At 39.7% G+C, this 27569-nt stretch overlaps 2 protein-coding genes across 3 annotated transcripts; both read right to left on the reverse strand.

Moving 5' to 3' along the window:
- Window positions 1-1000: 1000 nt before the first annotated feature.
- On the reverse strand, window positions 1001-12798 carry ap1s1 (adaptor related protein complex 1 subunit sigma 1). 2 transcript variants are annotated; one of them, XM_082527519.1, is made up of 6 exons: window positions 12587-12794; window positions 11509-11651; window positions 10131-10309; window positions 6507-6615; window positions 5264-5401; window positions 1001-4822 (listed from the first exon to the last, which is right to left on the reverse strand). In XM_082527519.1, exons 3-6 carry the CDS (start codon window positions 10307-10309, stop codon window positions 4775-4777), a joined length of 474 nt encoding a protein of 157 aa, XP_082383645.1. In that variant the 5' UTR covers window positions 11509-11651; window positions 12587-12794; the 3' UTR covers window positions 1001-4774. The 2 variants fall into 2 exon arrangements, with proteins under 2 accessions (XP_082383645.1, XP_082383644.1); XM_082527518.1 differs by lacking the exon at window positions 11509-11651 and having other exon boundaries at window positions 12587-12798.
- Window positions 12799-15796: 2998 nt separating this feature from the next.
- Window positions 15797-20139, reverse strand: serpine1 (serpin peptidase inhibitor, clade E (nexin, plasminogen activator inhibitor type 1), member 1). The gene is made up of 9 exons (XM_082526408.1): window positions 20012-20139; window positions 18989-19227; window positions 18501-18725; window positions 18195-18389; window positions 17893-18091; window positions 17673-17773; window positions 16860-16946; window positions 16449-16532; window positions 15797-16363 (listed from the first exon to the last, which is right to left on the reverse strand). The coding sequence occupies exons 2-9, from the start codon at window positions 19224-19226 to the stop codon at window positions 16320-16322; spliced, it is 1173 nt and encodes a 390-aa protein (XP_082382534.1). The 5' UTR covers window position 19227; window positions 20012-20139; the 3' UTR covers window positions 15797-16319.
- Window positions 20140-27569: the final 7430 nt, after the last annotated feature.

Here is a 27569-nt window from a genome sequence, read left to right on the forward strand (position 1 = left end):
CACTCTCAGTTGTGGCCATCTTCCTGAAGTACTTGTGGATGTTCATTGTCTCATCCTGGGTAGCAGTTCTGACACTCACTAGCCTTGGCCACCTTCCTCCTTCTTAGTGTACAGTCTTAGGGTGCTGCATGCATGTCAGTGGCTTCTATCTCCTCTTTTGGCCAGCTTATTTCATGGTTCGTTCCTATTTGTCTATGGGACTACCCCCTCCCCCTTTTCTTTTAACGATCCAACTACACTTCTCAAGTCCAAATGGGCTGGAAGTAGCCTGCATATGATTATATCCGGCCCTAGATAATTTCACGTCAGTTATTGATGGTCCTCAGTAGAAGCAGAATCTTCGGCCCTGCGGAGAAGCCATGCAGGCAGGGATGGGACTTTATTCCGATGGGCAATCTGGGATCATATCATTATGTTAAAATAGGAAGGGGGCAGACGTTACAAAGACAACAAGTGTAGTGGTACAGGCTTAGTACACAGAGACAAGGGTGCCGGATTTAAACGCTAAGGTGTTGGGAAAAATGAGTGAAAAAAGTAAACTAAGCAGCACTTGGCTGCATTTTAAATAATACTGAAGACTGCTGAGTGCAGAATCTATCAAACTAGGAGCTGGCTAAAGTGACACCAGATTTTATTTTCAGCCATTTGCCATTATGGAGGACAAAAGGTTTCAAACTTGTCCAGGCCTTAAAGCTGATGTGTGCTCTCCCATATAGTAATAAATGCATAAAAAATAAGGCTTTTCTGAAAACAATGAATAGAAAAGTCTCACAGGCCAGAATACATGCTTCAAGCCATTTATAATTCTTACCCTGTTTGATCTGTTGCTCACCACAAACAAGCACAAGAAAAATTTGTTACCCTAAACTTTAGTTGCATAAGTTTTACAGCTTTCCCCACTGATAAAAACGCTTCATACTACACAAAATAATTAAGCAAAAACAACTGAATGAAAAAACAACTAAACGTATATCAAAAAAATGGAGTCTGAGCAATGAGCTACCAGAACTTTACACATTTATTTCTTACACTGAAAACCAAAGAGTCATGCTGACAGATTTGTCACAGCAGCTTTTTCTTTACCATCTAGAAACAGTTCAGAATCAGAATCAGCATACTTTATTAATCCCTAAGGAAATTATGTAAATATGTAACTTCTTTACAGTGACGTTGAGTTTCACTAGTCCAGCCCCTTAAGATCAACATTTGCTGTAGATCCTGGTGGTGTGGATCAGTGAACCAGTGTCTCCTTCACTCCTGGCATACAGCTTGATATCATCCGTGTAGAGGAGGTGGCTAATAATTGCTTAAGTCCTTGGCCAGCCTGTTTGATGATCTGGCTGACGGGGGTTCAGGCCTATGCAGAACAGTAGTGTGGGGCAGAACATCTCCTTGGTAAATCCTGCACTTGAAGCTGACCTCTAGTGTTCGCCAAATCCCCATCAAATTCCTTATGGTCCTGTCTTGTACAGTCAGAGGAATCCCAGGATCCATGAGTGAGGCACTGAGTCATAGGCTTTCTTATGGTCAATCAAGGGAGTGCACAGGTTGGTCAGTCTTGTCTTACAGTCTCTGGTAACTGCTCAACCAGTAGCAGGTTTTCACCACTCTCACCACCCCAACATAGCACACTGGAACCTTCAACAGTTTTAGTAAATCCTTTTGTAACCAATGCCATCAGTATATTTTGTAACAAGCTTGCGAAGCTCTTGACAGAGCACACTGGTTTTACACAACATGAGATGTTCCTTGTGTGACACCTTTTTATAGGCCATCAGTTGGGACTTGAGAATTAGCTGATATTAATCTGCACCTGGCGGCAGGAATGCTTTCTAATTACAGAGGGAGTCTGACAAGAGCCAAATTGTGATAGCTAGACCACTGGATCAGCACATTTCCAAAACTGCAGCTCTTATGGAGTGTTCTCAGTCTGCAGTAGTCAAAAGTGGTTGAAAAGGACTAGCGATGAACCAGTGACAGGGTCATGAGCGGCCAAGGCTCACCAGTTCATCTGAGGAGCAATGGCTGGCCCGTGTGGCTGGTCCAACAGACAAGGTACTGTAGGCTTAAACTGCCCCCAAAATATTGGTTCTGAAAGGTTACTGAAAAACAGTGCATTGCATTTTGTTGGGTATGGAACTACATAACAGCAGAACAATATGGGTGCTCATGACCCATCCATCACCAAAAACACCAACAATGGGCACTTGAGCATCAGAACTTAAATGCCTTAATGCAACTGCTGTTGTGATTTGGTGCCATTTAATTGAAATGAAACTGAATTGACCGTGGTGCCATGGAAGAAGGTAGCCTGGTCTGGGAATCATGCTTTCTGGGAATGGCCAGGTTCTGCTGGGGAACCTTGAGTCCTGTCATTCATGTGGATGTTACTTTGACATGTACAGCCAACCAAAGCCTTGTTGTAGACCATGTACATCCTTTCACTGAAATTGTAATCCCTGATGGCTGTGGCCTATTTGAGCAGGATAACCCTCGCTGCCACAAAGCAAAAATGTTTCAAGAATGGTGTGAGGAGCTATCTGTTTCTAACGCCTTGGTGCAAGGTGTGTGTGTGTGTGTGTGTGTGTGTGTGTGTGTGTGTGTGTGTGTGTGTGTGTGTAAACTGTAATCGTTTTAGCAGTTTATCTATTAAGAAGTAGGGATGGGTATCGTTTAGGTTTTATCTGATACAAGTACCAAACCGGTACTTTTGAAACGGTGCCGGTGCTTAAACGGTGCTCAAACCGGTGCTTAAAGAATGGAGAACACAAAATTGGTCCAAAAACCTCTCATGTTTAGCTGTTTTCCACTTTTTCTTTGGTCATTTTAGCCTTTTTGGCCAGGGTGAAGGGAGTACCTGTCATCAAACAAGAAGACAGCTGCATGTAACTACGACGGTGTTTGCTAGTTCACCTTACATGCATTAATGTAATAACGTGGTTAGCCTACTCAACGTAAATTACACACGAACAACATTAAGCTACTCATGCAGAGAAGAGGAACGGCAGAGATGTGCACGGTGTGAGGTCTCGCAGCAAGCTATCAAATACGGCGCTTTTCTCGGCTTTTAAAAAAACGCTATGCGTCGCCAGGTGTTTCATCAGATTCGAGGTGTTACCTCCTTTGCACAGTATCAGCTTAAAGCACTTGTTGCAGGCTGCTGAGTTTTAATCTTTTGCTGTGAAGTACAGCCAGACTTTTGACCGCTTCGCCTTGGGCATTTTTAATCTGTAGCTCTGCTCTAAAAGAATGTACGTACCTGGGCCCGCCTACTACGCTCGCAAAGGTAAAATGATTGGCTGGAATCCAAAGTGCATGACATCTCAGGAAAAAAAAAAAAAAAAAAGCACCGAAATAAAGCACCGAAATGTGCGCTGCTTTTCGGTCTGGTTACTACCATTTATGTCAGAACCGATACCGGTACCCATCCCTATTAAGAAGTCTATTATCCTGGAATTTTGTCAGGGGTATCAGCCTGGAAATTTTTCAACTTGTTCAACTGATTTTGAATGACCCGTTCCATTACTGCCCACTGCTCATTCAGCAAAAGTCTGTTTTTCACACAGATGTCACACTGAAAACAAAACTTTGTAAAACATTTACAGAACAATAAAATATAGTTAAGCTAGATAATTCTATCTGCCTTGTAATTTCACCCCAGCCCAAACAAGTAACCACTGCACACAGCATGTCCCTCCTATAACTTTCAACTCTGACCTTTACCTGTGTTCCTTCTCATTCTAAGTTGCACTTTTCTTAAACTGCATATGACATTTCCACCTCATCAGGATACAGTACATATTAATGGTTCAAATGTAAATAAGATCCTTTTTTTTTAGTTCTGATGCCATTCTAAAATGTCTTTGGTTTATTCTTCACTATCAGTTTATCAAAGTTGTGCAATGAAAGATGGGCCAATAACAAGGAATATTCATACAATCTAAAAATATTAAACACCTGAAATAAACGTGATATATTCACACACCAATTGATTACCTAGTACAAGAACAATTTGAGTGGAGCCAGAAAATTAAAATGTCTAATTCTTGTAATTGTTTTGTTTTTAATTTCTTCACTGTTTTATGTAGCGCCTGCATTTCTTAACATGGTGTAAATATACTGTACAAGGCAGGAACACAAGCCATCATACGAGCGAATGTATTATCTAAATAACAGAATGACATTAAATGTTGTTAAATGTATGTATAAATTAAGTGTTTTTTCCCCAACTTACCATCGTCAATGCTTTAAAATTCACTAGTAGCACTTGTAGTGACATTAAATATTTATTACAGTCTTACTACTCAAGTGAGCCCATAGTCAGTACCTGACAAAGCTTCATGACATAATGTGCCTGCTCAACCAGTTTTTGTATCATAGCCCAGTCACACTGCAAAATCACAATACTGTGATAAACATTCAGCAAAATGTTACTTTGCTGAAGTGTATATAACCCACAGTGGTAAACACTGTGGGTTATTTTCTTAGCTGGACTCTGCCTTACTCCTTAAAAAGAATATAAACACACAACTCTGGCAGCCACATAGAAGTGACCTCCCCACCCACACACACGCACACTATCACCCACCCACCCAGAGCTAAAGGGCCTGGCACTGCAAGGTTCTTCCACTAACTGAGTCTCTCCCCCAGTTAAACAGTGTATATCAGTCCCCATTCACATATACATAGTACCAGTACTGTCAAGTTGATGCATGTTCTACCCTACACTGACCCACCCCCTGCCTTCTATATTCTCCCATAACGCTGCTGTGGGCTATGCCAAGCCCATCTCCTCCAGTACACTTCTCGGTGATTCGTCCTCCTGAAAAGATAAACAAATGGAAGACGCAACTTAAATTACAGACAACAAATTGTTCCATTCACATTGCATGGAGCTGTCACCTCTCACAGGCATACGTAGAAAGATGACCGTATGCCATTTATATTAGTATTACTGTATTATATGCAAAAAAAAAAAATGCAACGGTTAGGGCTAGCTGACTCAGAGTACAGGCAGAGAGGAAACTTACACAAAACTGTTTTTTCACCGACCAGGGAGGAACAAAAACGACACAAATTTACATATGCAGAGTGTACAAACTGCACAACTCCAAACTGAAGTTAGTCTGGTGATCATTAACACAACAAAATGTGTCCCACAGTCAGTCCATGACTTGTGACTGACTTTTCAGTGATAACTCACAGGTCACTAACTTTAACGCATCGTCTTCTTGAGTCATGTCAACTCTGAAGCCCAGCTTACCTCCTGCAGTAGGTCAGCTTGTTCAATGGCTTTGAGGACACTCTTTTTAGATGTGTCCTGAATCTCTCCTCCCATCAGGAACTCGTCTAAAATGAAGTAGGCCTTCTCAAAATTAAAGATGATGTCCAGCTCACATACCTACACATACACAAAACGCCACTCTTTACCATGCCAGGGAAAGTCTCAGAATGGTCTTTCAACTTTTCCCTTTTGAGAATTCAAACAAAATTATGTTTGAATTCATTGTGAGTACATTTTAACAAGTAGACATTTATCTTTCTGACAATAATAATTTTAGAAAACGTATACAAAATGATTCAAAGAGTGACTGCATGTATTATAGGAGTACATTTTTACTTAAACCAACTAAGGATAAGTTGCTGTACTAAGAATTATTGTTACCCCTGGACAAAATGTCAAACGATCACTGCGGCATCAATGAGTTAAACTGTCTAAATGCTTTCATCTTTAATAAAATGATCAGTGTTGCAACTTTACCAGGTGTAACAATTAAGTTTAACATCCAAGCATCCATGAAAACAGCATTTATTAAATTCAGCAGTTAGAAGTTAGCAGGAAGTTAGCTTGCTAGTTTCCATGTAAATATACCATGCTCTGACTGAGAGATTTCAGAAAGAAAAAAAATCAAACTTACAGCACTGCTGTCACTTAAATGAGGACAGAAAAACTAAACCGCACTGACCTTTGTAGGGTTACTGAAGTTGGGCTAGCTGGAATATAATGGTTTGCTACATGCTGGCTAGCTACAGAGCTATAGTTAGCATGATATAAAAACATTAGCACAGTGAAGCTGGAGGATGAAATATAAGTTTTTCCTGTTCCTATGTTAAGTTCCTGATCTTCAGCTTCATGTTCCCATTCCAATCTTTATTTGCCTCAGAGTGATTCTTTTCTGACTCATTCAAATTTTTGGTGTCTGAGCAGCTGGGTTGTAGTTACATGGTAAGGTTTTAAAACTGAGCTTTAAAAAGTGTTGCAGATGAATCATAGTAATGAAAACCCAGACAGGTCGACAGTGATCATGGACTACTTTTAGGGGCTTTTTCTGATTAAACAGAACAAGATGCAAAGCATTAAAACATGCCAAAAACACAACAGCCTTAAAAAACGCAGAGTAGTTTGGACCCGGAAGCAGGATTCATATGCCGTCAACTAGTCTCTTCCTTCAAAGTAATTCACATGCAAATCAGAAAAATCACATTAAGATGCACATATGACTTACACTGCCAAAATATTTATCCAGCAACTCTACGAAACGGTGTATAACTTCGAGTGTGATCAGCTCATTGTCTTGCTCTTCAATGGCACAACAGAAATAAAGGCTGGCATACCTGCAAGACAATATACACAGAAGTAGAAACTTTAAAATCCTACATTGCCTTGTTCTCAAGTTATCGCATTCACTAGATTTGCAGAAAACGTAACCTCTGACCTTTATGTTAAGGCCACTGAGATTGAAACTCAAACATATTAAGTGGATTCACCTATGGTATCAATTTGAAAACCCAATGTCGCCTCGTTCTCAAGTTAACAAAAACCACCAAGGCCGCAGACTGCCTGCTGTGAGATCCAGTTAAGACTTTCTGCCTCAAAATTCATCACAGATTTTAAAAAAGAAAGAAAGACGAAGAACAACAACAACAACAGAAATGTACATACAGTCGAAGTATGACAGTTTACCATACCTGTGTAGGGCTGCCAGACAGAGCAAGCGTGCAGAGTTCTTTCAGTCCAATAACCTGTGTTTGGGTGCTGACCTATGAAGTAGCATCTGTGTTTTAATCAGTCACTTATCCCCCTGATCTTGTTGACTTGCCTGATTTTGTAATTTGTCCAAGGTAAGTGGGCTAAATGATTAAATCCTTAATTCTGCTTTCTGTTTTAAATGCATTGTTTGCCTAGTTGTGTTGTAACCTCCAAGTTGTGCTTGCGTTTTGGTTATTAACACATCAATATCTCATTATTATATCAATATCCCAAAGGTGTTCTATTGAATTAATATCTGGTGACAGTGGGGGCGATGTGAGTATAGTGAACTCATTGTCATGTTCAACAAACCAGGTGACTGGGGGAAGCTGTCGTCACAGGATGGGCACAATGTGAGCATAAGGGTTGGACGGGTCAGGAAAAATACTCAGGTAATGATCCCATTTAACACCTGCCTGAACATTTCATACAGTGTAGGATAGCCCCATGCTTACAGTGTAGGATAGCCCCATGCTTACAGTGTAGGATAGCCCCATGCTTGCATACTATTTATGTCGAACTCTGACCCTCTCATCCAAACGTCGGATAAGAAACTGAAGCTCAACAGACCACACAATCGTCTTCCAATATTCTATTTCCCTATTTTGGTGAGCACATACAAAGGAATGGCACCCAGTGTGGTCTGCTGCTGCCATCTTGTCTTTTGCATACTTTGGCTGTAATGCAGGGTTATGTTGGTACTATGGTAAATGGACTGGTTCTTATATAGCTCTTTTCTACTCCACCTGAGCATTCAAAGTGTTTTATACAACTTGTCTTGTTCACCCATTTACACAAGCTCTTATTTTTCTCTGTACATGCTTTCTACCACATTCACACACATTCAAACTCAGATGGATGCATTGAAGAGCAACTTGGGGTTAGTATCTTTCCCAGGGATATTTGGCACATATGTATTTGGAACAGCCATGGATTGAACCACCAACCTTCTGATTAGCGCACAATGTGCTATACCTGCTGAGCTACAACAACCCTTATCAGATAGAAGAAGTCTTCTTCTCTGAAATGAACAAGTTATTTTTGCCCAAAGACCCACTGCTCCCTGCATATTTTCTCCTTTTCAGAACTTTCCCTTTAATTTCTAAAGAGGGTTGTTAGAAAATAGATCACCAATTTGTGAAACACTCAGAATAGCGTGCGACAGAGCAACATCCATGCCACATTCAGTCACCTGAATTACATTTCTTCCCCATTCTGAGGTGCTGACCATGTCTACATAAATGCATGGACTGGGTTGCTGCAATGTCAGTGGCTGATTAGACATTCAACAAGTAGTTAAAAAGTTGTACCTAACAAAGGTATACCTAACCTATCTATAGACTTGGAGTACTGTGTTAAGCCACCCATCCTTTCTTTATATTTTGCTTCCACTGAGCCAGACTCTTAATTTTTTGTAATTTTTATTCAAAACTTTTACCTGGACATTGTTAGGGCTGTTTTTGTTTTTGTTGTGCATCTGCACCTTATTGTTGTCAATGCCTACGCATGGGACAGTGTGAAACGTAATTTCAATTCCTTTGTATGGCAAGTACATTTGAAGAAATTGACAAATAAAAGTATTCTATTCTATTCTAATTGTAGTTCACTGCCCAGACTGTCCTGTATTTACGAATCACTTTTGTTTTTTTGATTGATGAAATCTCCATAGTAGATAGTGAAAAACAGGAACTTTCCTGTCAATTAAATGTTTATGCTGGTGTAGCATGAATGGCTGTAGATGAAGTCTTTATCAACAGAAAAGATTGTTAGAAATTATTATTAAAAAAAAATAAAAATACAGTTAAAAGTCCAAAAATGTATGCCCTCCATCACATGTTCCAAAGACTCCAGTGGGCTGAATTGGTGTCTTTGCTGGATTGATTCTGCTCCCCTGGTCTTATGTTTAGCACCACTGATTTAGTCCAGTGTTAGACTATACTTGTAGAGGGGATGCGTTCTTTAGTGATGGTCAAGGGTGGTTCTGTGCCACATAAGATGGTTAGTCTAATTTCCTTCCCTTCGCCTCAGCTGAACTTGTCCGGTCTGTAAAATCTCAAGTATGCCTTCCAAAGCTCTGATGCAGAAAAGCAAATGTTCTAAGGCTTGTTGTGTCAACATTGGACTCAGCCATTAACTCTGCTAGGTGTGGCAAAGCCAGCTGATGTGGCTGGCCATAGTGGGAAGTAGGAGAGGCCACTGTGTCACTATATTAGTTACTATAGTGTGAAATGTGTAGGCTTCTTCAAATTTCAAATGACTCATAAAAATCTAATAATGTAACATTCAACAGAAAGACCTGATGCATCTTCTAAACCAAGTTGTTTTCCTTGGGTACAGCTGGTTTAAGTCCTTAAGATGTGTTTCTCTGACCAGGGAAGTCAAGGGAAGCAGGCCAGTAGTAACTTGCCCTGATGCTAAGAGCTCCTGGCAGTTAAGGCAATGCAAATCCAGCCCATGGCCCTGGTGATCAGGGCCACCCATATTCCTCCACTGATCACCGGATGTATGAGGCCATGGTTAGGTTCTCTGTAGTTAGAGCTCAAAGGCAGTAGTTCACCTAATTTGCCAAAGCAGACTTATAGTTCATCTACGTGTTCCACCAGTGGGGGCTGGGCTGGCAGTGAAAGACCATGTACCACTGTGGTGGACGTGGGCCTACCGTCCCCATCTATATGAAAGCAGCTTCTCTTTCCAACAGACATTAATTTTAATGAAATACTCAAATACAGACAAATATGTAGTTTTCCTTCCTGCTGTTTCTTTCTTGGAGACGAAGCACTGCCACATCTCATCCTTTTTACATGTTTAATACTGTGTTACTAACATTTCTTTTAAAAATTTCTAAACAATAAAGGCTACTGCCTAAATGTATAAAAGCACTAGTGCATTTCTTTAGTTTCTTGATAATTAGTGATAAATCAACAGCAGTTCATAGCACGAGTTAGCTACAAAAGAAAATGAAACTGTAAATATCTACTCTAGAAACAACTGTCAGTAATGTTAAAATGAGAAAAGATGAAAATAGTGTAAAGAAAGCACCACAAGAAGCACGTGATGATGTGATGAGTACAAAATGCAGGACTGCCCATGGCACTTTTACCTTTTATAGACAATCTTGAGGTCGCGCCATTCTAGAAAACTGCACATCTTTGGTTTGCGAGCCAACACTATCTGCATCAGCTCCCTGACCATCTTCTTCTTGTCACGCTCAGCTGTGGCTGTGTACCACTTCTGCAGTCGCAGCTTGCCCTGCCGGCTGAACAGCAGCATGAAGCGCATCTACATGCAAAAACAGAACAGCCCCCAAAAAGACAGTACAGCATATATGAGAACATGTATTCAATGTATAGGTACATGTCAATACATAAATGTAAATTTGAATTACTGGCCCAGTAAAGGAACCTTTCCTGTTAACTGCATTCTTGTGCCCAATTATGAGTCGCTTCATCACAGTTTTTTATCATTTGCTCTTTTTGTAAACATTATTATCAAGTCTGACATCATTAACAATTTCTGTGTTCAAATGCTCTTTCAACTCCCAAAAGCAAAGAAATACAGGGACGTCATTAAGAGTTAAATATGGTCAAAACTATTTCAGCTCCAATAAAATAATCAGTGCGGCTGCTCAAGTGTTGCACCATTATGATAAAGAGGATAAATAGGAGGGCCCCATATTAATAGAGGCAGATGGCATCATATGGTAGGAATCAATGGTATGGTATCAACGTTTTGCAATGTGGTCTGGATTACTTGCTTAGAAAAGGTTCAGGTTCAAAGTTTAATATACAGTGAAATCTGAAGTCAGCCCAAGAGAATCACATCCTTGGTGACAAATAAACCTCAGTGTGCACTGTGAGTCTTTGGAAATTAAACCATGTCAACAGTGCACATCTTTTAGAGCACGCGGCGGCTCCTGTCTGCTCAAATAACAAAGAACTGCACCATGTTTGAAATCCAGCAGAATAGATGCTTGGGCTGAGATGTGCTGCACTCAAAAATCAACTCTGACATTTTGTGAGACTTTAACTTGTGGTAAACATTTCAGGTAGAAATATACTGCAAAAAAAAGAGAATAGCATGCCAAATTGTTTTCTCAAATCACAATAAAAAAAATAAAAAAAAAGGTCTAATCTCCACTTGGTGTCTATATTAGATCATCATCCCATATCTACTTGGTCCAAGGGAGTGTCACAATGAAACACATAGGGAGTTAAGCCAGCATTATAAAATAGCCATTTTAAAATGATTTTATGTTACAGTGATCCAGTCAAACCTACCAAAAAAACATAAATAAAACAACCTCATGGCTTTCTGTAATAGGTTATTTAAATTCCAGTCTACTTATCCCATGCCCTCCAAATCCCTCAGTTGTTAATGCAATATCTCTCTGATAGGTCCCAAGTACACTACTGAAAACTGGCAGTTCAAAAGTAGAAGGTGAACAAAGTGGAGCATTTAGCAGTTGAAGAGTCAGTTACCTTTTTCAGGTGCTGGAAGACCAAATTAGGACTAAAACCAAAATTAATAATGGATTTGGTCACTAAAGACTTGCACTAGGATGACAATCTTTAAATATTCTTTGTGAAGTCAGCTGGGATAGGCTTCAGCACCCCCCGCGACCCTGAAAAGGATAAGCAGAAGCAAATGGATGGATGGATGGAATGGATATGAAAGTCTACAATAACATAATGGCCATGACAAATTTACATTGCGATTGTATGTGGCGAGTGTTTCATCATCCTATGCTGTTTCCCCACTGGTAAAGGAAAGGGAGGAACTGACATCAAATGGCTATAATATTTTGGTTTGATATTACCTACACACATAGACGTCTTATACTGCATTTAAAGCAAACCCATATACATAACACTTCAATCACATAATGAAACCACTGGTATAAACTTAAGCTGTAATGTGTATTACAGCTATTTTAAAACTTTGCAGATTTGGCAATACTAATCCCCCGTATCACTTACTAATTATGTTTACTTACATGTGCCTGTTACCAGTCTACAGTCTATTTGGCAGGGATGAGTGTGGGAGCTATGGTTTCATAAAAGATGAGTGCTATGGCAGGTAATATTAACATCACCAGTGTCAGTCACATCATTCGGCCACGCAGAGTTTCAAAAACAACTGCGCTGAGGTTAAGCAGAAAGTTAGCCACATAATGAAACCTATTTCATTACTTTATGTTGTAACCCTAGGCTGGCAGAAAGTAGGAAGCACGGCATCACCTCCGTTGCTGACGATAACTAAAACCTACAGATAAACTAATTACCTGCAACAAGGGCAGGCACACTAGTTTGTCCCGTATCTGTCATGCTAAAGTCTGACTAACATCACACAGATCACAAGCTGCACGAAAGCTATATACAGCGTAAGAAGCATGAAGCATGTTTCTTATGCTGGCCTGTTAGCTTGCAAGGCTATGCTGACAGAAGCCAGGTGTAGTTACCGCAGGTGGTGACTTCCTGGAGTCATACACCTTGATAGCATTAGCGTAGCATACCCTCCACGTACACTTTTCCAGGCAGGTGAGACGTAATAACTTACCATTCTGTGGGGTTTTTAACGTTTGTGTCACGTTACAAACGGACTGTACTCCCTCGTTGCCCACTCAGACGTACACCCGAACTAATGCCGAAAGTTCATTCCCGTGTGAGGTGCTCAACTACTGCGCTTGTAATAAGCGCAAACCCTTCCCCGACCGTTGCTTCTGCCAAAGCACTTCCACATCCGAGGAGCATGCGCACTCCGGCACGTCTAACGTGACGTTTATGATTTCGTCTCACTTCCGGAGGGTTCGAATGATCTTAAAGTGTATGAAGTGTAGTGTTACATCCTCACCGTGTGTAACTGCGGACACTGAGTCCCTGGTAAAGAAAAAAAGAGAGTCTCCGTAGCGGTAGGATTTTCCATCATCATCATTCATTAAACACCGAAAAACCAGGTTTCTCTTCAGCATTGAAGCCACGCTCACAAAAAGTCAGAGCTCTGCTGAGTCAAGCATTCCTTTAACTTCATTGATTAAAAAATAAATAAATGAAATTTTATCTATTGAAGAACAAATACTCAAAGCCATAGACACGGCATTATTTTAAGCTACTTTAAATGTCATTTATATTTATTTAGACTCTTTCACTTCAGCTAATCTAAATCTGAAATAACTTTAGTAATCGCTTCCTCCAGGTCATCAACGTGTCCATTAGACCTCATTACCCATTCCTGCTCAAACTATTACAATTAGTAAATGCTTTAATCTTAAATATGATCATCTATCTCTATTAATAGGCTATGTGCAATTAAGGTGGCAATCATTAAACTATTACTTAAAAAGCAGTAACTTGACCCAGCTGTCTTATGTAATTACTGACCACTCTCCAGCATTCCTTTTATCTCAAAAATTCTTGAAAGAGTTAAACAGCTAACCGATCATCTGCAGAGGAATGAAAAGAGTTTCAGTCAGGTTTCAGAGTTCATCACAGCACAGAAACAGCTTTAGTGAAGGTTACAGATCCTTTCCTCTGGCCTCTGACAGTGGACTCATCTCTGTGCTTGTTCTGCAAGACCTCAGTCCATCGTTGATACTGTTGACCACAGTATTTTATTACAGAGATTAGGACTTGCCATAGGTTTTAAAGTATGGCACTGTAGGGCTTTGCATGATATCTGTCTGATAGACTCCGTTTTGTTTTTTTTAAATAATAATGATGGATTGGATTTATATAGCACTTTCCAAGGCACCCAAAGCGCTTTACAATGCCATTATTCATTCACTCTCACATTCATACACTGGTGGAGGCAGCTACAGTTGTAGCTACAGCTGCCCTGGGGCAGACTGACAGAAGCGAGGCTGCCATATCGCGCCATCGGCCCCTCTGGCCAACACCAGTAGGCGGTAGGGTAAAGTGTCTTGCCCAAGGACACAACGACCAGGACAGAGAGCCCAGGGATCAAACCGGCGACCCTCCGGTTACAGATACGCTTCCCAACCCCCTGAGCCACGGTCGCCCTGTTTTTCATGTAAACGGAGAGTCCTCTTTACACACTAAGTTTAATTATCCAGTCTTTAAGTGATGACGGGATGAACCCTGCTTCTGGGTCAAAACTACTCTGCGTTTAATAAGGCTGTTGTGTTTTTAAAATGTTAAAATCTTTTTCTATTTATTCTGAACTTCAGCACCCCTAAAAAGCGGGGTGGCTTTTTAGGGACTTGTGCTCAGTTGGTAGAGCAGGTCAGATACTAACCGGAAGGTTGGTGGTTCGAGCCCAGGCTCCTCCTCTCAGTGATGCCGCAGTGTTCATTTGAGTTTGGGACCTGAAGCGGAGTTTGGACCCCAAAACAGCTAATGATGTCAGACTTAAAGACCGGATTGAGTTCCACATGGTTCTGTGCTAGGACCAATTCTGTTTACATTATACAAGCTTTCAGTAGTATCATTTGAAGTCACAGTATAGATTTTCCTCGCTAGCAGATGACACAACATGATGTCTAACCAGATACTTAGTATCTAAATATGATGGGACGCAGAGTCTTCCGCTTTTAGGCCTTCTTTTCTAAAGTATATAGTTAGTGCTCGATCTGGTAACTCTAAATCCTTCCTTATTTGGACCTAGACTGCTGCAGGCTTCCTGTGATGCACGGACTGTTTCTTCGTCTTCACTTACCTTTTTCACATGTGTAACTTGCTAACCTAGCCCTGTAGAGTCAGTGTTAAACACCTGGAATGCACAGAGTTGATTGGTTAAGTGGTATCATGTGGTATGGCTTAGCTTCCATCCAATTGGTCTGTGCATTTCTGCAGCCACTGAACCACTATCATAAAGATCAGAATAGCTGAACCAGTTAAAAATAGAAGTGCCCTCCCTGGTGTTAAATCATAAACTTCTGTTTTGGCTGTAGGTCTGGGTCCATATGGGACAGCCTGTGGGTCTGGATCTGGACCTTGGTCCACATAGTGGCCTCTGCTATAGAGGTTACACAGGTAGTCCAACTCCTCCAGGATGGTACATTAATATGTAAGGTTTTGCTGTGTCTCCCAGCATAGTCTCAAAGCATGAAGGAGATTGTTACAGAACCGCTCCTTTGTCACAGTAGGAACAGAATTAACAATTTTTGGAGAGTCTTTGAATTCAGCCCTCTGTAGGTTGAAAATGTTCATTTCCAGTGAACATTGTGGCATCTTTTTGTTCCCAACAGATCGCATATTACATATTATTATAGCTATATAGCACATTTTTTTTTCTTATCAAGATCTAATATGTTTTCCAAGTTCCTTTAATTATGTGTTTGGGATATGATGCTGAAAAATGAAGACCTCTTGCCACTCATTTTCACTCCAGTTCTTGTGTAATGTTTCCCCTTCTTAAGAATGGCTTCCTGACAGGTTTTCTTTGCTTTGGCGAATCAGTGACCCCACCCCACCCTATATCTTGCTTTCAGATACTGTTCATCTACTGTAGATAGATACAGATTTTTTTAGACATGCTTTTGTCTTCCACTTGTCTAGTTTCCTCAGTCACTGCACACCATGCTAGGTGTTCAGGTTTTCAGCTAATACCTATTTTGCAGCTTAATAGTACAAAAATGCTGTTTTGTGCGAAGCTTATCTCTGGCAGATTTAACTAAAGCAATGGGAACTAATATTTCTGTTATGTGTAGAAACTATATTGATTTGTTAGGTGCCTTTTGATGCTTGAGTCAGGGGGGGAACAGAAAAAGTCAATGTTAACCTTTCAAAGAACTCCTCAAAGACTGCAACATTGTAAAAAATATAGTAGTTTAATAAATACAAGCATAGTGACAGAAATAAAAATGTAAGAACAAAACAAACAAAAAATATGAAATATATTTTTTAACAGTAATAATATCAAAATATAACTATTTATAAATACTAATCCATTCAGCGTCCCTCCCTTACAATTAAATCAATATCTTTTGTATCAGGAACAGGTGAAATACCTCATATGTTCACTTTCCTTTATATCACAATATGTTTTATCACTCAGAAACATTCAGAGAAATAAATAATCTATAAAGATATATATATATATATATGTGTGTGTGTGTGTGTGTGTGTGTGTGTGTGTGTGTGTGTGTGTATATATATATATATTTAGCAAAATCTTTTTCAATAATGTTGTAAATAAACCTTCCAGTGATAAAGTTTACAGTTTCAAATATGTCATCTGATGTAAGTAGTATATGTCAGATATGTCATCCATTGGATGGTCATGTGGAATTTTAGTAGCCTCACGCAGGGGAATGAAAGGTTTTCAGAGCGGGTTACTGCTGAGGCTGGTTGAACTGACCCATGAAAAGAACAGCACCTAAACATAAAAGGGAGAACATTAGGGAGCCACTCTACCAATTAGCAGTCTGGTATTGTAAAATTTTATTCTAGTGAAAGGTTACCTGTGAGTTTGTGCTGGATAAGGAAAAGGAACGGTCGGTCTAGAATGATCTCCTCTACTGCCATACGAGAAAACAAGACAGCAGCTAACAGAATAATGAAAAAGAAAGGGGGGTCAGTGTTGGGTTTATGTGGGGACCTCATTTGGACCCCTCACATTATCTTCAAATAGTTCTCCTGATACATTTTTTGTTGAAAAGTATTTGTTACAATATGATTAATCACAAAAAATGATTAAAATATTTTCTCTGTCTATAAATCAATATCTATAAACATTAAGAACTCTGCTTCTTTTGCCTATTTTCAACATCCCCTTTTAGCTTACATCATATTATGTTCCATACTACCATAAAAAATCAATTATATCACCTGTGCCACAAATAAAAATATATAGACTTGAGAAATGAGGGTACCTGTTGATGCTGCTCCTTTGGTTCCCTCTTCATTCACCTCAATTTTCAGTTTTTGCAGGACCTTCGACACACACAGCCTTTGATCCACTAGAGGGAAAAACACAAAAAAAACCAAAAACAAATGAGTAAATAAAGAAAAAAACAATTGCATAAAATATGTTTGTTTTTTTCATTATGTAGTTTTTTTTAAACCTTAAATTTTTTTTATCTGCTTATTTATAATCTATCATTAAGGCTTAAAATGCTTCAATTTTAAATATGGACAGTCTTGACACACAGGCTTTTAAGGTGGTTGTAATGAATAGATAGATAGATAGATAGATAGATAGATAGATAGATAGATAGATAGATAGATAGATAGATAGATAGATAGATAGATAGATAGATAGATAGATAGATAGATAGATAGATAGATAGATAGATAGATAGATAGATAGATAGATATAAAAAAACTGAGTGATCATCTCTGAAAGACTGGTTTATTTCAAAAGCTCCAGTCAGGATTAAGAGTGTATCATAGTGCAGAAACAGCTTTAGTGATGGTCATGAACTATCTTCTGGACTCATCTCTTTGTTTGTCCTGCTGGACCTCATTAAAACACCATTCGTGTTAAACAGTTCAGTTGTTTGAATTCTATCTGTAACACACTCCGATTTGTTCATATAACAACACAATACACTCATGACTCCAAGTTTGTAAGGAATCTTGGAGACATTCCTGACTCCAACTTTCTGATTGGTAGATGACCTGCTGCACCTCGGGAACTACAGTTACCCCCGAGAGGTGAACATTTAACAAAAAGGTTGACTTACAGGTGATGCGTGTGAAGTCTGCAGTAGCTGGGTTGAAGATGTCTCCTAGTCCCATGTTAACTAGCGCAGTCTTCAGATTCACCTCGGAGTCCAGAGTAAACCTTCAAAACACCAGTCTTTCAGTTTCTTGTGTTTTGTTTAGGCTGACAGCCTTGTGATAATCAATATGAATCAATATAATTTATTGTTAGCTCCAAAGATACACTCTGACCACTCTTACCTAGGCAAGGCCAGCTGCCTCCTGACATTCCTGAGCTCTGTCCTCCACTGTCGGATCTTCTGGCTGCTCAGATCTGCACTGAGCGTGCTCAGAGGAACTTCAGGCTCAAAGGGAGACACCAAGAGCATGCTCAGTAAGTCGCCCTCATATGGGACCTCAATCACATCGTAATCCACTCCATCAGCGGTTACAAACTCTCCTGTTAATTGAGGGGAAAAGAAAGGCCTTAATGAGTAAATACAGATAGAGACCTTAGTCATCTGTGGAACCGTTTGATAAACAAGTGCAACAACGTGGCCCACCGTAGTTGAAGCGGTTGGTGATTCTCATCATGTGGACTGGCACAGTGCTGCCATTAGCACAGTGGAACATCCTCTCCTGTGTCAGTTTTGGGTCAAAGGGAATTTTCCAGAGCCCCTGGAAGTGGAGCGCATTAAGGAGGATGAGGCGTGTCTGATCAGTCAGAGATCCAGACTGCAAGAATTCAGGGATAAGACCTGCAGAAGAGATGACCAAACGATTTCAAAGATGGACACAAAGATAGACGTCAGCAGAAATCAAAGCTGATGGAGGTTTCAGACGGGTTTGAGTCTGCTATATGAATATACCTGCAGTGTGATCTGAGACCCATGCATTGATAACGCTGATGGCTTGGTCTGGCTTCGTGAAGTCCACCTGGTGAGGGTTGGTCTTGAAGGCCTTGGCCAAGGTCCGGTGATATCTCTTCTCCAGATTCATCTTCCTCTCCACCATCACCCCGTTGGCTATTTCTACCCCTTCCTCAGTGGACAGGCCCCGCTGCAGAAGCCACTGCTGCCGAAGCATCCCCCGCTCTGCGGGACGAGTTTTGTTTTTTCATGGTTATGGTCTTGACATGCTCTAGTCTACCAAAGTCACAAAACTACCTTTTTTTAATCTTTCTTTAACTTAGTTACAAACTTTCTTTTGCAAACGCTACAGTATGTGTAAAAACAGTAAATAGTGCCATATTGTTGTCCTGATGCTAAAAACTTTATGGATATATTCTCATTATTTCCTGTAACCTGTTCCTGTTGCCGCAGTCCCACTTTGTTGTCTGGATCTAGATGTCACTCACCTTGCAGAGAAAAACCCATAGCTGTAGTTAAGGCCTTGCTGGTGTTTCCATTTGCACCAAGCTGAGCCATGGCCAGAACAGAGGCCACACCATATGGGGACAAGACCACATTCTTGTCTGTTGACTCCTGGGCCAACTGGTAGAAGACCTTCAGCCCAAAATCAGTCTGCTTATCCTGCAGAGAACTCAGTCCCACTCTGCTCAGAGCCAGCACCAGGAAAATATATACACAAAGCATTCTGGAAAAGAAAAATGAGAATTTCATCAAATATGAATAGTGGTGATTCAGTATGCAGCAGACACTCTGTATCTGACACCTGCAAGTATAACCTTTCTTCTCAAACAGCTTTTCTCGCAGTGATTGTACACTACATCACTAAAACTGATGCATTCTTTAGAAATAGGTATTGTATCCATTTAAAGAGGAGTGGATTTTTGTTTAACCTTGTGTCTGTAGATCCTTTCTGATTCTTAGTAAGAAACTGCACTGGATTACACAGTGGTACAGAGAAAGGTTAAAGACCTGTCAAAAGTTGGCCATAAAATGATGTCTTAAAATTATGACTGTAAAAACTTGCATACAGAAAGGTTCAAGCAAAGAGTATGAAAATAAATAAAGACAGAAAGAAAATGTGTCAAACTAGCCACAACTGGTAGATGTAAAAAAAAAAAGAAAGAAAAGAAGAAGAATATATTAGTCCACTTCTAACTGTGCTTCAGTCAAACACTGACTCAGGATAATGAGATTTAATAATAATAATTCAGGATAGGATTTATAACAGATTCAGTTTGTTCTTAGGAACTGAATGCAAGTCAACATTATAGACATCTGTATTAAAAAAAGCTGTGCACATGTGATTGATGATGTAATTTATGGATGTGGACAAGATCAACTGAAAACTACTCAAGAGGCTAAATCACACTTTATTGTATTAAATAACAATTTCCCTTCTAATTCCTTGTAATGCTGTGTGTGCCTGTATGTATAAGCTAAAGTCTGAACTGTCAGGTTCAGGTCCTTACCTTGTAGCTGGTGTGTGTCCAGTGTAGTATTTCAAATCCCTGTTTGTTCAGGTTTGTTCTCTGCTGGTCCCTGAGTTTGAAATACTGACAGCGGTTTGCCTATTTATACTAAAAGACTGCCTCCCTCCTACGCACACACATAAACACACAAAGCGTTGGAGACGATGATGTCATCTGACACTGTCTGGACAGACTTCCTTTTCATGAACACACATGTCCACTCACCCTCCCTCTCACTTTTTTCCTTGTCTCTTTTTCCAAGTTATCATTGAGGATATGGAAAGTCACTTAACTCTTTCCCCACACGGACACACACACATTAGTCTGTTCTTCCTGCTCATGCTGGAACAGTTAGTCAGAGGTGAATGCACAGTAATGTTTCGTAATCACTGATTTTTTAAAATGTCTGGATATAATAAATATTGCTGGCTGAGAGGCAAGTGCTGCACTCTCGAATGCTCTGCATTTTTCTACAGGAAATATGGTGTGGAAGTAAATGTGCTATCTGTTATTTGTTTTTCTTTGGAAGGCTATTTTTGACTTGTTTTAGCGTGTCACAGGTTAAAAACATATATAATCCAGTGCTGCAGTGAGTGGTATACATGCTCATGTGCTTTCACTTTGGGTGGGGCTGCATCAGAATTCCAAATTTAGTCACAACTTTTAACATTCCTTATCCCACTACTCACCAAGCATCTGGTAGACAGGACAGAGAGTTGCATTTTACACACTTTTTCCAAGTCTATCTACGGAAGCTTGTGGCAGCCTAACAAAATGTAATTGAAGCCATTTGTTATATAGAAGAAAGCAAAATCAAAGAGCTTCCTGGACCTGATTTTGTTATGGAGTGTTTCAATTTCCATTACTAAGAAACAAAGAAACAAAAAGGACAAGAAGATGTTAAAACACTGCAGATACCCAGGAGACACAGAAATTACCAAACTGCATCCCTTAATCATCAGAATACAGTGTCAACAATTTTTCCTAAGAAGTAGGACCAAAACCATCTGTGGATTATCCAGAGTAACAGAAACATAAGAATCACCAAAAACACAAACTAAGTATAAAATACATAAATAAAAAAGGTGAACAGATGTTGTGCTGCTGGAACATCGTTTTTGTGAGGGGACCTTATATAACAAGCTGCATTCACACAAGCTGTTTCATCCTTGAGAGCTTTTCTAACATTCACTCACATTCTGATGGATGCACTGGGAGAACTCGGGATTAGGATCTTGTCGAAGTATAGTTGACATGCAAACTGAAGCATCCAGGGATCAAACCACCAACCTACTGATAAGTAGATGATGTACCTCTTGAGTTATACTCAGACTGAAAAGATGTGCAAATGTAATTTCATGAATACCTTATTAACAGAGAAAATCAGTTTAAACTAGTTCACCTTGTGTAAAACATTCAAAATAATTCCAAAGAAAAACACAAACCTAGGCTACAAATTTTAATGACAAGGTTTGGGAACCAGATCTTTCTTTATTCTAAGATAACTGAGTCTTTGACAAATGTTTATGGCCATTGACAGTGTCTGGCATTTTTTGCCCTGGCTTTTAAATAGATGTAGTTTTCTGTCTTCAAAATACTCAAAATTTGTTTATTAAGCCTGAGAAGCTCCCACTACTAATACCCTGGGAATGTGACACAGCCACAACAGTGAGAGAATAACAACAGTGAACAATGGGATGACAAGTCCGTTATCAAGCCTTTAGGATCACCACTGTTATTTTTACACATTATGCTGTTTTTGCTTTAGACAATGTTTCCTAAAATATAAAGATGCATCAGCACATCTGGTTACTGTAACTTGGCCCCACAACCCCTGAGGATTCAGTACATTCCATGTAATGCTGTGACTGGAAATTTGGTTTGTACACCCACTCAGTTCTCTGTGAGAGAAAACAGGAATGAACTGTTGCCAAGGCAGCAAATAACACCACACACTGACTCTTAGTTTTGTTATTGCTTAGCTATTGATTTGTATTTATTCCCAGGTATTTTTGTCCTAGTTATTGGGTTTATTTGTTCCCTCTGTGGGGCTCGTCCCTCTGTATCACTTTTCTCTGGTTAATTTATTTATACATCCATGTTTCTCTATTTAGTTATAAGTCTTATTTCCTGTTTTATATCGCCTTCTCATATTGGTAAATGGACTGGTTCTAATCAATCTGAGCGCTCGAAGCAATTTACACAACTCCACACAGTCTGGCTACACTGTCACTAATAACTCTGCGTGCTCTTTGGTTAGAATCCAGGTGACTTGAATAAACCTCATGGGTTTGAAAATAGAGTTAAAATTAAGAGGATAAACAGAAATTTCAGTTCAGTTGTATTTATATTGTGCTAGTTCACAACATTATTACTTTATATATAATTATAAATTTCAACAAAACCTAAAGGCTTAAAATTAACATTTGCACTAATTTTCAGCAATAATATGGTATATTACAGCTGATATATTGTTATAGTATAGCCTAAAAAAAGTGTGGTGACTGCTGCCTTTTGAGTAATACGGTGAGGGATGATCATGTTATGACTGATGTGTCAGAGTGTGGTTGTTCCTCTGTATCAGCCCATCACAGCTGCAGGGACATGTACAATAAGTCCTGAGTGTAACATTTCTGTAGAGACCTATCTCCACACATCAAAGCTGATGTGGTCCTTGTGTTGACTCATCCACTTTCTGTCTGTCTTGCTACATCATGCTCTCTTCTCTCCTGTTTTATGTTCATTAACTGCACCTTCTGTTTCAGGGTCTTCCTCTGTGTGCCACCTTTGCATCCAGCACACCTATATTTCTTCTCTGTGCAGGTACCTGGTTGTGTCTGAGGGACTTGCCAAGAGCGAGTTTTTCCTTGAGAAACAGTTTATCTGTGAATCTGTAGTGGAGACCAGGACATTCCAGCTATCATTCCTTATGCTGTCTGTTGTTTTTACCTTCACTGTAAATAAACACACTGTTAGTGAACCTACTGAGTCCAGTCTTCTCTAGTGTTCATGATGAAAGCATTTTGGCAGCTACCAAAATGCATCCTGATTTTTCTTAAAAACAAGAAATAATGGACTGTAATTATTCTGCTGATCAGTTCTAATAGTTTGTGGTTTAAAAGTAATTAACAGGGTTCATAACAGTTTGGCCGATCTCAGATGAAAATAATTTGTCAAAACAATTCATCCATGTGTTTTATCTTAATTACTCCCCTTTTTATCCATTTCTTTCAGAAAACTATCAAAAAATGTCAAAACTTTGAAGCGCTCCATATTAACAGTAGGTACTTTTGTTGACTTGGAGGCCCCATTATTTCAGAAGTTTTGGTTAAAACTTAAAGTACATAAATATCTCTGAAGACAAAAGTCACTGATGAAGATACACTGTCTTACTTTCAAACTAGCCTCTCCTTTTCTAAATGTATTCTCTATGAAATAAGCAGAGAGGGGGCCAATCACATTTATACTGAAATTTACTAACATGGTTATCATACAAAACACTAGAGTAATGTGACAGTTACTTTTAGTGTATTGACTATCATGTTGAGCTGTATACGACACGGCTCTCAGCCATCCTACCAAAATGAGATAAAACTCAGGCACAGTTATCATATTCATATCCAGCAGTATTCCTCAATTATTTTAACATTTTACTGATATACAGGGACCAAGCCTACAAAAACAACAGAAATTAATTTTGTTACATAAGTTCCTGCTGTATGTATGATGAAACAGTTTTATATAATCCCTGAAAGTGCAAAGCAGTCAATGAGAGACAGAAGAAATGGAAAACTCAAGTGTTTGTGGTTAGGTGAGTAAATGGGTGTGATTGTGGTGAACAGATAGAAGATCGCTTATGTTCAGAAAACGGGAATTTCCATCCATGAAATGTATTCGCTACTTCATATTCCACAATCAACTGTTTATTATATTCTAACAAAGTTGATGCGATTTGGATTGAAAGCAACTCCACGTAAAATCACAATGGGATCAGTGGATAGTGAAGCGCGTGGTGTACAGTCATCCCAACTCTCTGCAGAATCAAACGACAGTTAGTCTGCTGTCTGCGGCAGGGGAGCAAACTTCCGGCGGCATGCGAGAATGTGTGACTTATTAGTGACCCGTCAGTAAGTGCGAGCTTCACCGGCCTGCTGACAAACCATGCAGGCAGGGGCGGGGCTTTGTGTTTATGGACACCAATCACACGCAAAGACAGACTAGGATCATACCATTACGTGAAACAAGGAAGGGGGAGGGGGCAGACATTCCAAAGACACCAAGTTAGTGGTACAGGCCGGGTACACAGAGGAGATGAGCATCTGGCTGCATTTCAGTGCGATTGGAGACCGCAAAGCAGAATGCAGAATTTATAAACTTAGGAGCTGGATAAAGTTTTGGAGGATGAAAGGTTTCACATTTCTCCTTAAACCTCATGCTCTTCTCCCTAGCAGTAGTAAATGAATTAAAAAAAAAAATGATGTAGCACTTATCTATCTATACTATTAGGCGAGTTATGTAAACTGCTTTGAGTGCTCAGATAGATATAAGAAGGTGAAGGAAAACTAAGCACGAGAAACAAATAACTGTCAAAGCAGGCAACTTCTAAATATCTCGTGTTGCCAAATGTATTTCCACGTGTGGGACTAATAAAGGTTATCTTATCTTATCTTATCTTATCTTATTGCCTTCCAGTAAGTTTTAATAACCTGACAGTCCCAGAAAATATAATAGTCTGCATTTGTGTTTCCACATCACAGTCATAGTGAGATTTTTGGTATGTTGTAATAAAGTAACTTATCAGGCTTTTCCAACCAAACTCCCTCCAGCTCACACAGCGTCTTTGAATGGCAGAGATGTAGAAATGTGTGCATGTAGCACAGAGTCATGGTTCACTGAGTCTCAATGAGTCTCACAGGCCGGAATGTGCTTGAAGACTTTTACAATTCTTAACTTGTTTGATCAGCTGCTCACCACAAACGAGCACACATTTGACTTTTAACAGTTTATCCCACATTCATACTACGTGAAGTCATCAAGCAATAAACAGGAAATGACAAGAGTTTGTTTTTACTTTCTAATGTCCAAGTTTGTTTTGTTTTCCAACTACAGGTTAAAAAACAAAAAAAAAACTGGAGAGTCGGGGCAATGAGCAGGACAATACAGGACTGTTAATTAAGACACTTTATTAACAAACATTAGCTTAAAAGGCTCGCTGTCACGATGCTGTCCTAGTTAAAGAGCAGCTCAGTAAAATATTTAAACAACCATTTTGACCAGCCACTTGGGGAGGGAACCTACACGGGGGAGTGCCCAAGGGTGCCACCAATTACTCACCCGTGCAGTCTCTCTGCAACTTAAACTCCTATTAAAAGCATGATTAAAGTACAACAGTTAACACTAAAACACCATAAAACACAAAGAACCAGTCTATGCCAGTCAACACAACCACAACAAAGCAACAACAAGGCTACAACAAGACAGCAGCAGTGCGTAGGCCTGTAACAAGAGAAAGAAAGCAGTGATCCAGGGCCCACCCTGCTATAAGCCAAATTCCAGACAATCTATAACAGTGGTCCCCAACCCCCCAGGCATCGGACCGGTACCGGTCCGTGAGTCGTTTGGTACCGGGCCGCGAGAGTTGAGGCTCAGGTGTGAAATGTATAGTTTTCAGGGTTTTTATCGGTTTTCAGCATTATTTTGTTATCTTTTTATCGTTTACTCGGTTTTCCTTGGTCTTTTCACTGTGTTATGAATAAATTTTCTGTTTTTCGGTACCGGTACTAGTTTTATTTTGTTGTATTTATCCGTGACACCTTAAAGGCCGGTCCGTGCAAACCAGCTTCTGGTTAACAGCTAAGGGAAGGGTGACTGCTCATGCTGCAATCAGACACCATGCGTGAACCTAACACCTCCTATCAAGTCTAACCCACTCATACCTGTTATTAACCTCTGTCTCTCTTCCACAGCATGTCTTTGTCCTGTCTTCCTTCTCTCACCCCAACCGGTGGCAGCAGATGGCCCGCCCCTCCCTGAGCCTGGTTCTGTTGGAGGTTTCTTCCTGTTAAAAGGGAGTTTTTCCTTCCCACTGTCACCAGTGTGCTTGCTCATAGGGGGTCATATGATTGTTGGGTTTTTCTCTGTATGTATTATTGTAGGGTCTACCAAATTGCCTTGAGGTGACTGTTGTTGGGATTTGGTGCTGTATAAATAAAACTGAATTGAAAAAATGACTTCTCGTAGCCTCTTATAGTGTGAGATGCTTAGGTCAAAGATATATCCAAACAGAGATATAGCCTGACTGCTCTTGAATACTGGAATATTGTGGAGTACTGTACATGTGTACCAGCAGATAAAAAGTTTCCTCTACCTGTAGTGACTAAATCCATTATTTTGACACTGTGGTTTCTAATTGTTTGGTAGTAGTTTTAACGTTCACTCAATCAAAGTTCACCATGCCGATCTTTGTTTCCATTCATATTCATGAGTCATTTATTTCATTTGCATTGTCTGGTTTTCTTGCCATTTCCATTTATAAAACGCAACAGGTAACTTGATTAAGCACAGGAGAAAACCATTTCTCATCAGCAACACCTGAACAGAATTACCCATGACCTTAAATAACCCTGTACCCGCTTCTGCCATAACCAGTACATAAAATGAAAAACAACCCTCTAGTGGTGATAAAGATAGGGAAACACTACCTCTGTGTGAACCTCTTTGCTCCACTGTTTGACAGTCAAAAGAGGCACGATCCCAAAGGTGTCAGACTGCTTACCCATAAAATGTTTTAGAGTCCATCACTCATGGGTTAAACAGAAAGAAAAACCTAAAAATGGCTAACCATGCACTGTTACAAAGGTTGTTATATGTCAGTATAATCATAAAAAGCAGTTTGTAGAATTACCCATAATGGTAATATATGTCCATATTTTTTTCTAGACATTTACCGTATTTTGTTCCTCAGGAGCCCTGGAAGCTGAAGGCTCTGCCTTCCATTCAACCTTTCCAACTTTGTTTTATTGATTTCAACCATGACATACAAAGTCAGCAACAGCAAAGTCGATTTTGATTTCAGAACAATTGTATGGCCATTACACCCTCCCAAATTCTCCCCCTTCCAGGTCCACCCTAGACAAGACACCGCAGAGATCCAGTCTCTGCACATAAAAAATACCTCAAGACCCATACACATAACAAGCATAACAAAAAAAGAAAAAACCCACCAACAACAAAACGAAAGGAAAAAACCCCCAAAAGAGAACAAAACAAAAGCTTTATAACGTAGCCTCACTCAGTTCACTTCAGTCTCAGGAAGTACAGTAATGGTGACAACCAGTAAAAGAAATGATTTCCAGGTTTTGTTAAATTTCCTAATAGAACTTCCATTCAACTTTTAAATACCCTTTGAGCCACAAGTAAACCAGCAGTCTTTGTCAAAGGGTGTGACACTGGCGACATGTTTTACCATCAAGCACAAAATTGCTGTACTCAAAGAGACCTTGTCTAATCTTGTCCTTGTCTAATCAACGCGATAACACTGATATGGCCGTTGTTAGCA

This window comes from Aulonocara stuartgranti, assembly GCF_965226115.1.
Source record: "Aulonocara stuartgranti genome assembly, chromosome: 3".
Lineage (NCBI taxonomy): Eukaryota > Metazoa > Chordata > Actinopteri > Cichliformes > Cichlidae > Aulonocara > Aulonocara stuartgranti.

What these genes read in the sequence shown, in the direction of transcription:
- ap1s1 (XM_082527518.1), bottom strand. An exon ending in CTCAAGATTGTCTATAAAAG is followed by an intron (nt 6,616 to 10,130) that starts GTAAAAGTGCCA and finishes ATTGTCTTGCAG; the next exon opens with GTATGCCAGCCTTTATTTCT. An exon ending in AAGCTGACCTACTGCAGGAG is followed by an intron (nt 4,823 to 5,263) that starts GTAAGCTGGGCT and finishes TTATCTTTTCAG; the next exon opens with GAGGACGAATCACCGAGAAG.
- serpine1 (XM_082526408.1), bottom strand. Translation starts at nt 19,226, where the DNA reads ATGCTTTGTGTATATATTTTCCTGGTGCTGGCTCTGAGCAGAGTGGGA. An exon ending in AGGCAGCTGGCCTTGCCTAG is followed by an intron (nt 17,774 to 17,892) that starts GTAAGAGTGGTC and finishes GGTGTTTTGAAG; the next exon opens with GTTTACTCTGGACTCCGAGG. An exon ending in AGACTTCACACGCATCACCT is followed by an intron (nt 16,947 to 17,672) that starts GTAAGTCAACCT and finishes TTTTCCCTCTAG; the next exon opens with TGGATCAAAGGCTGTGTGTG.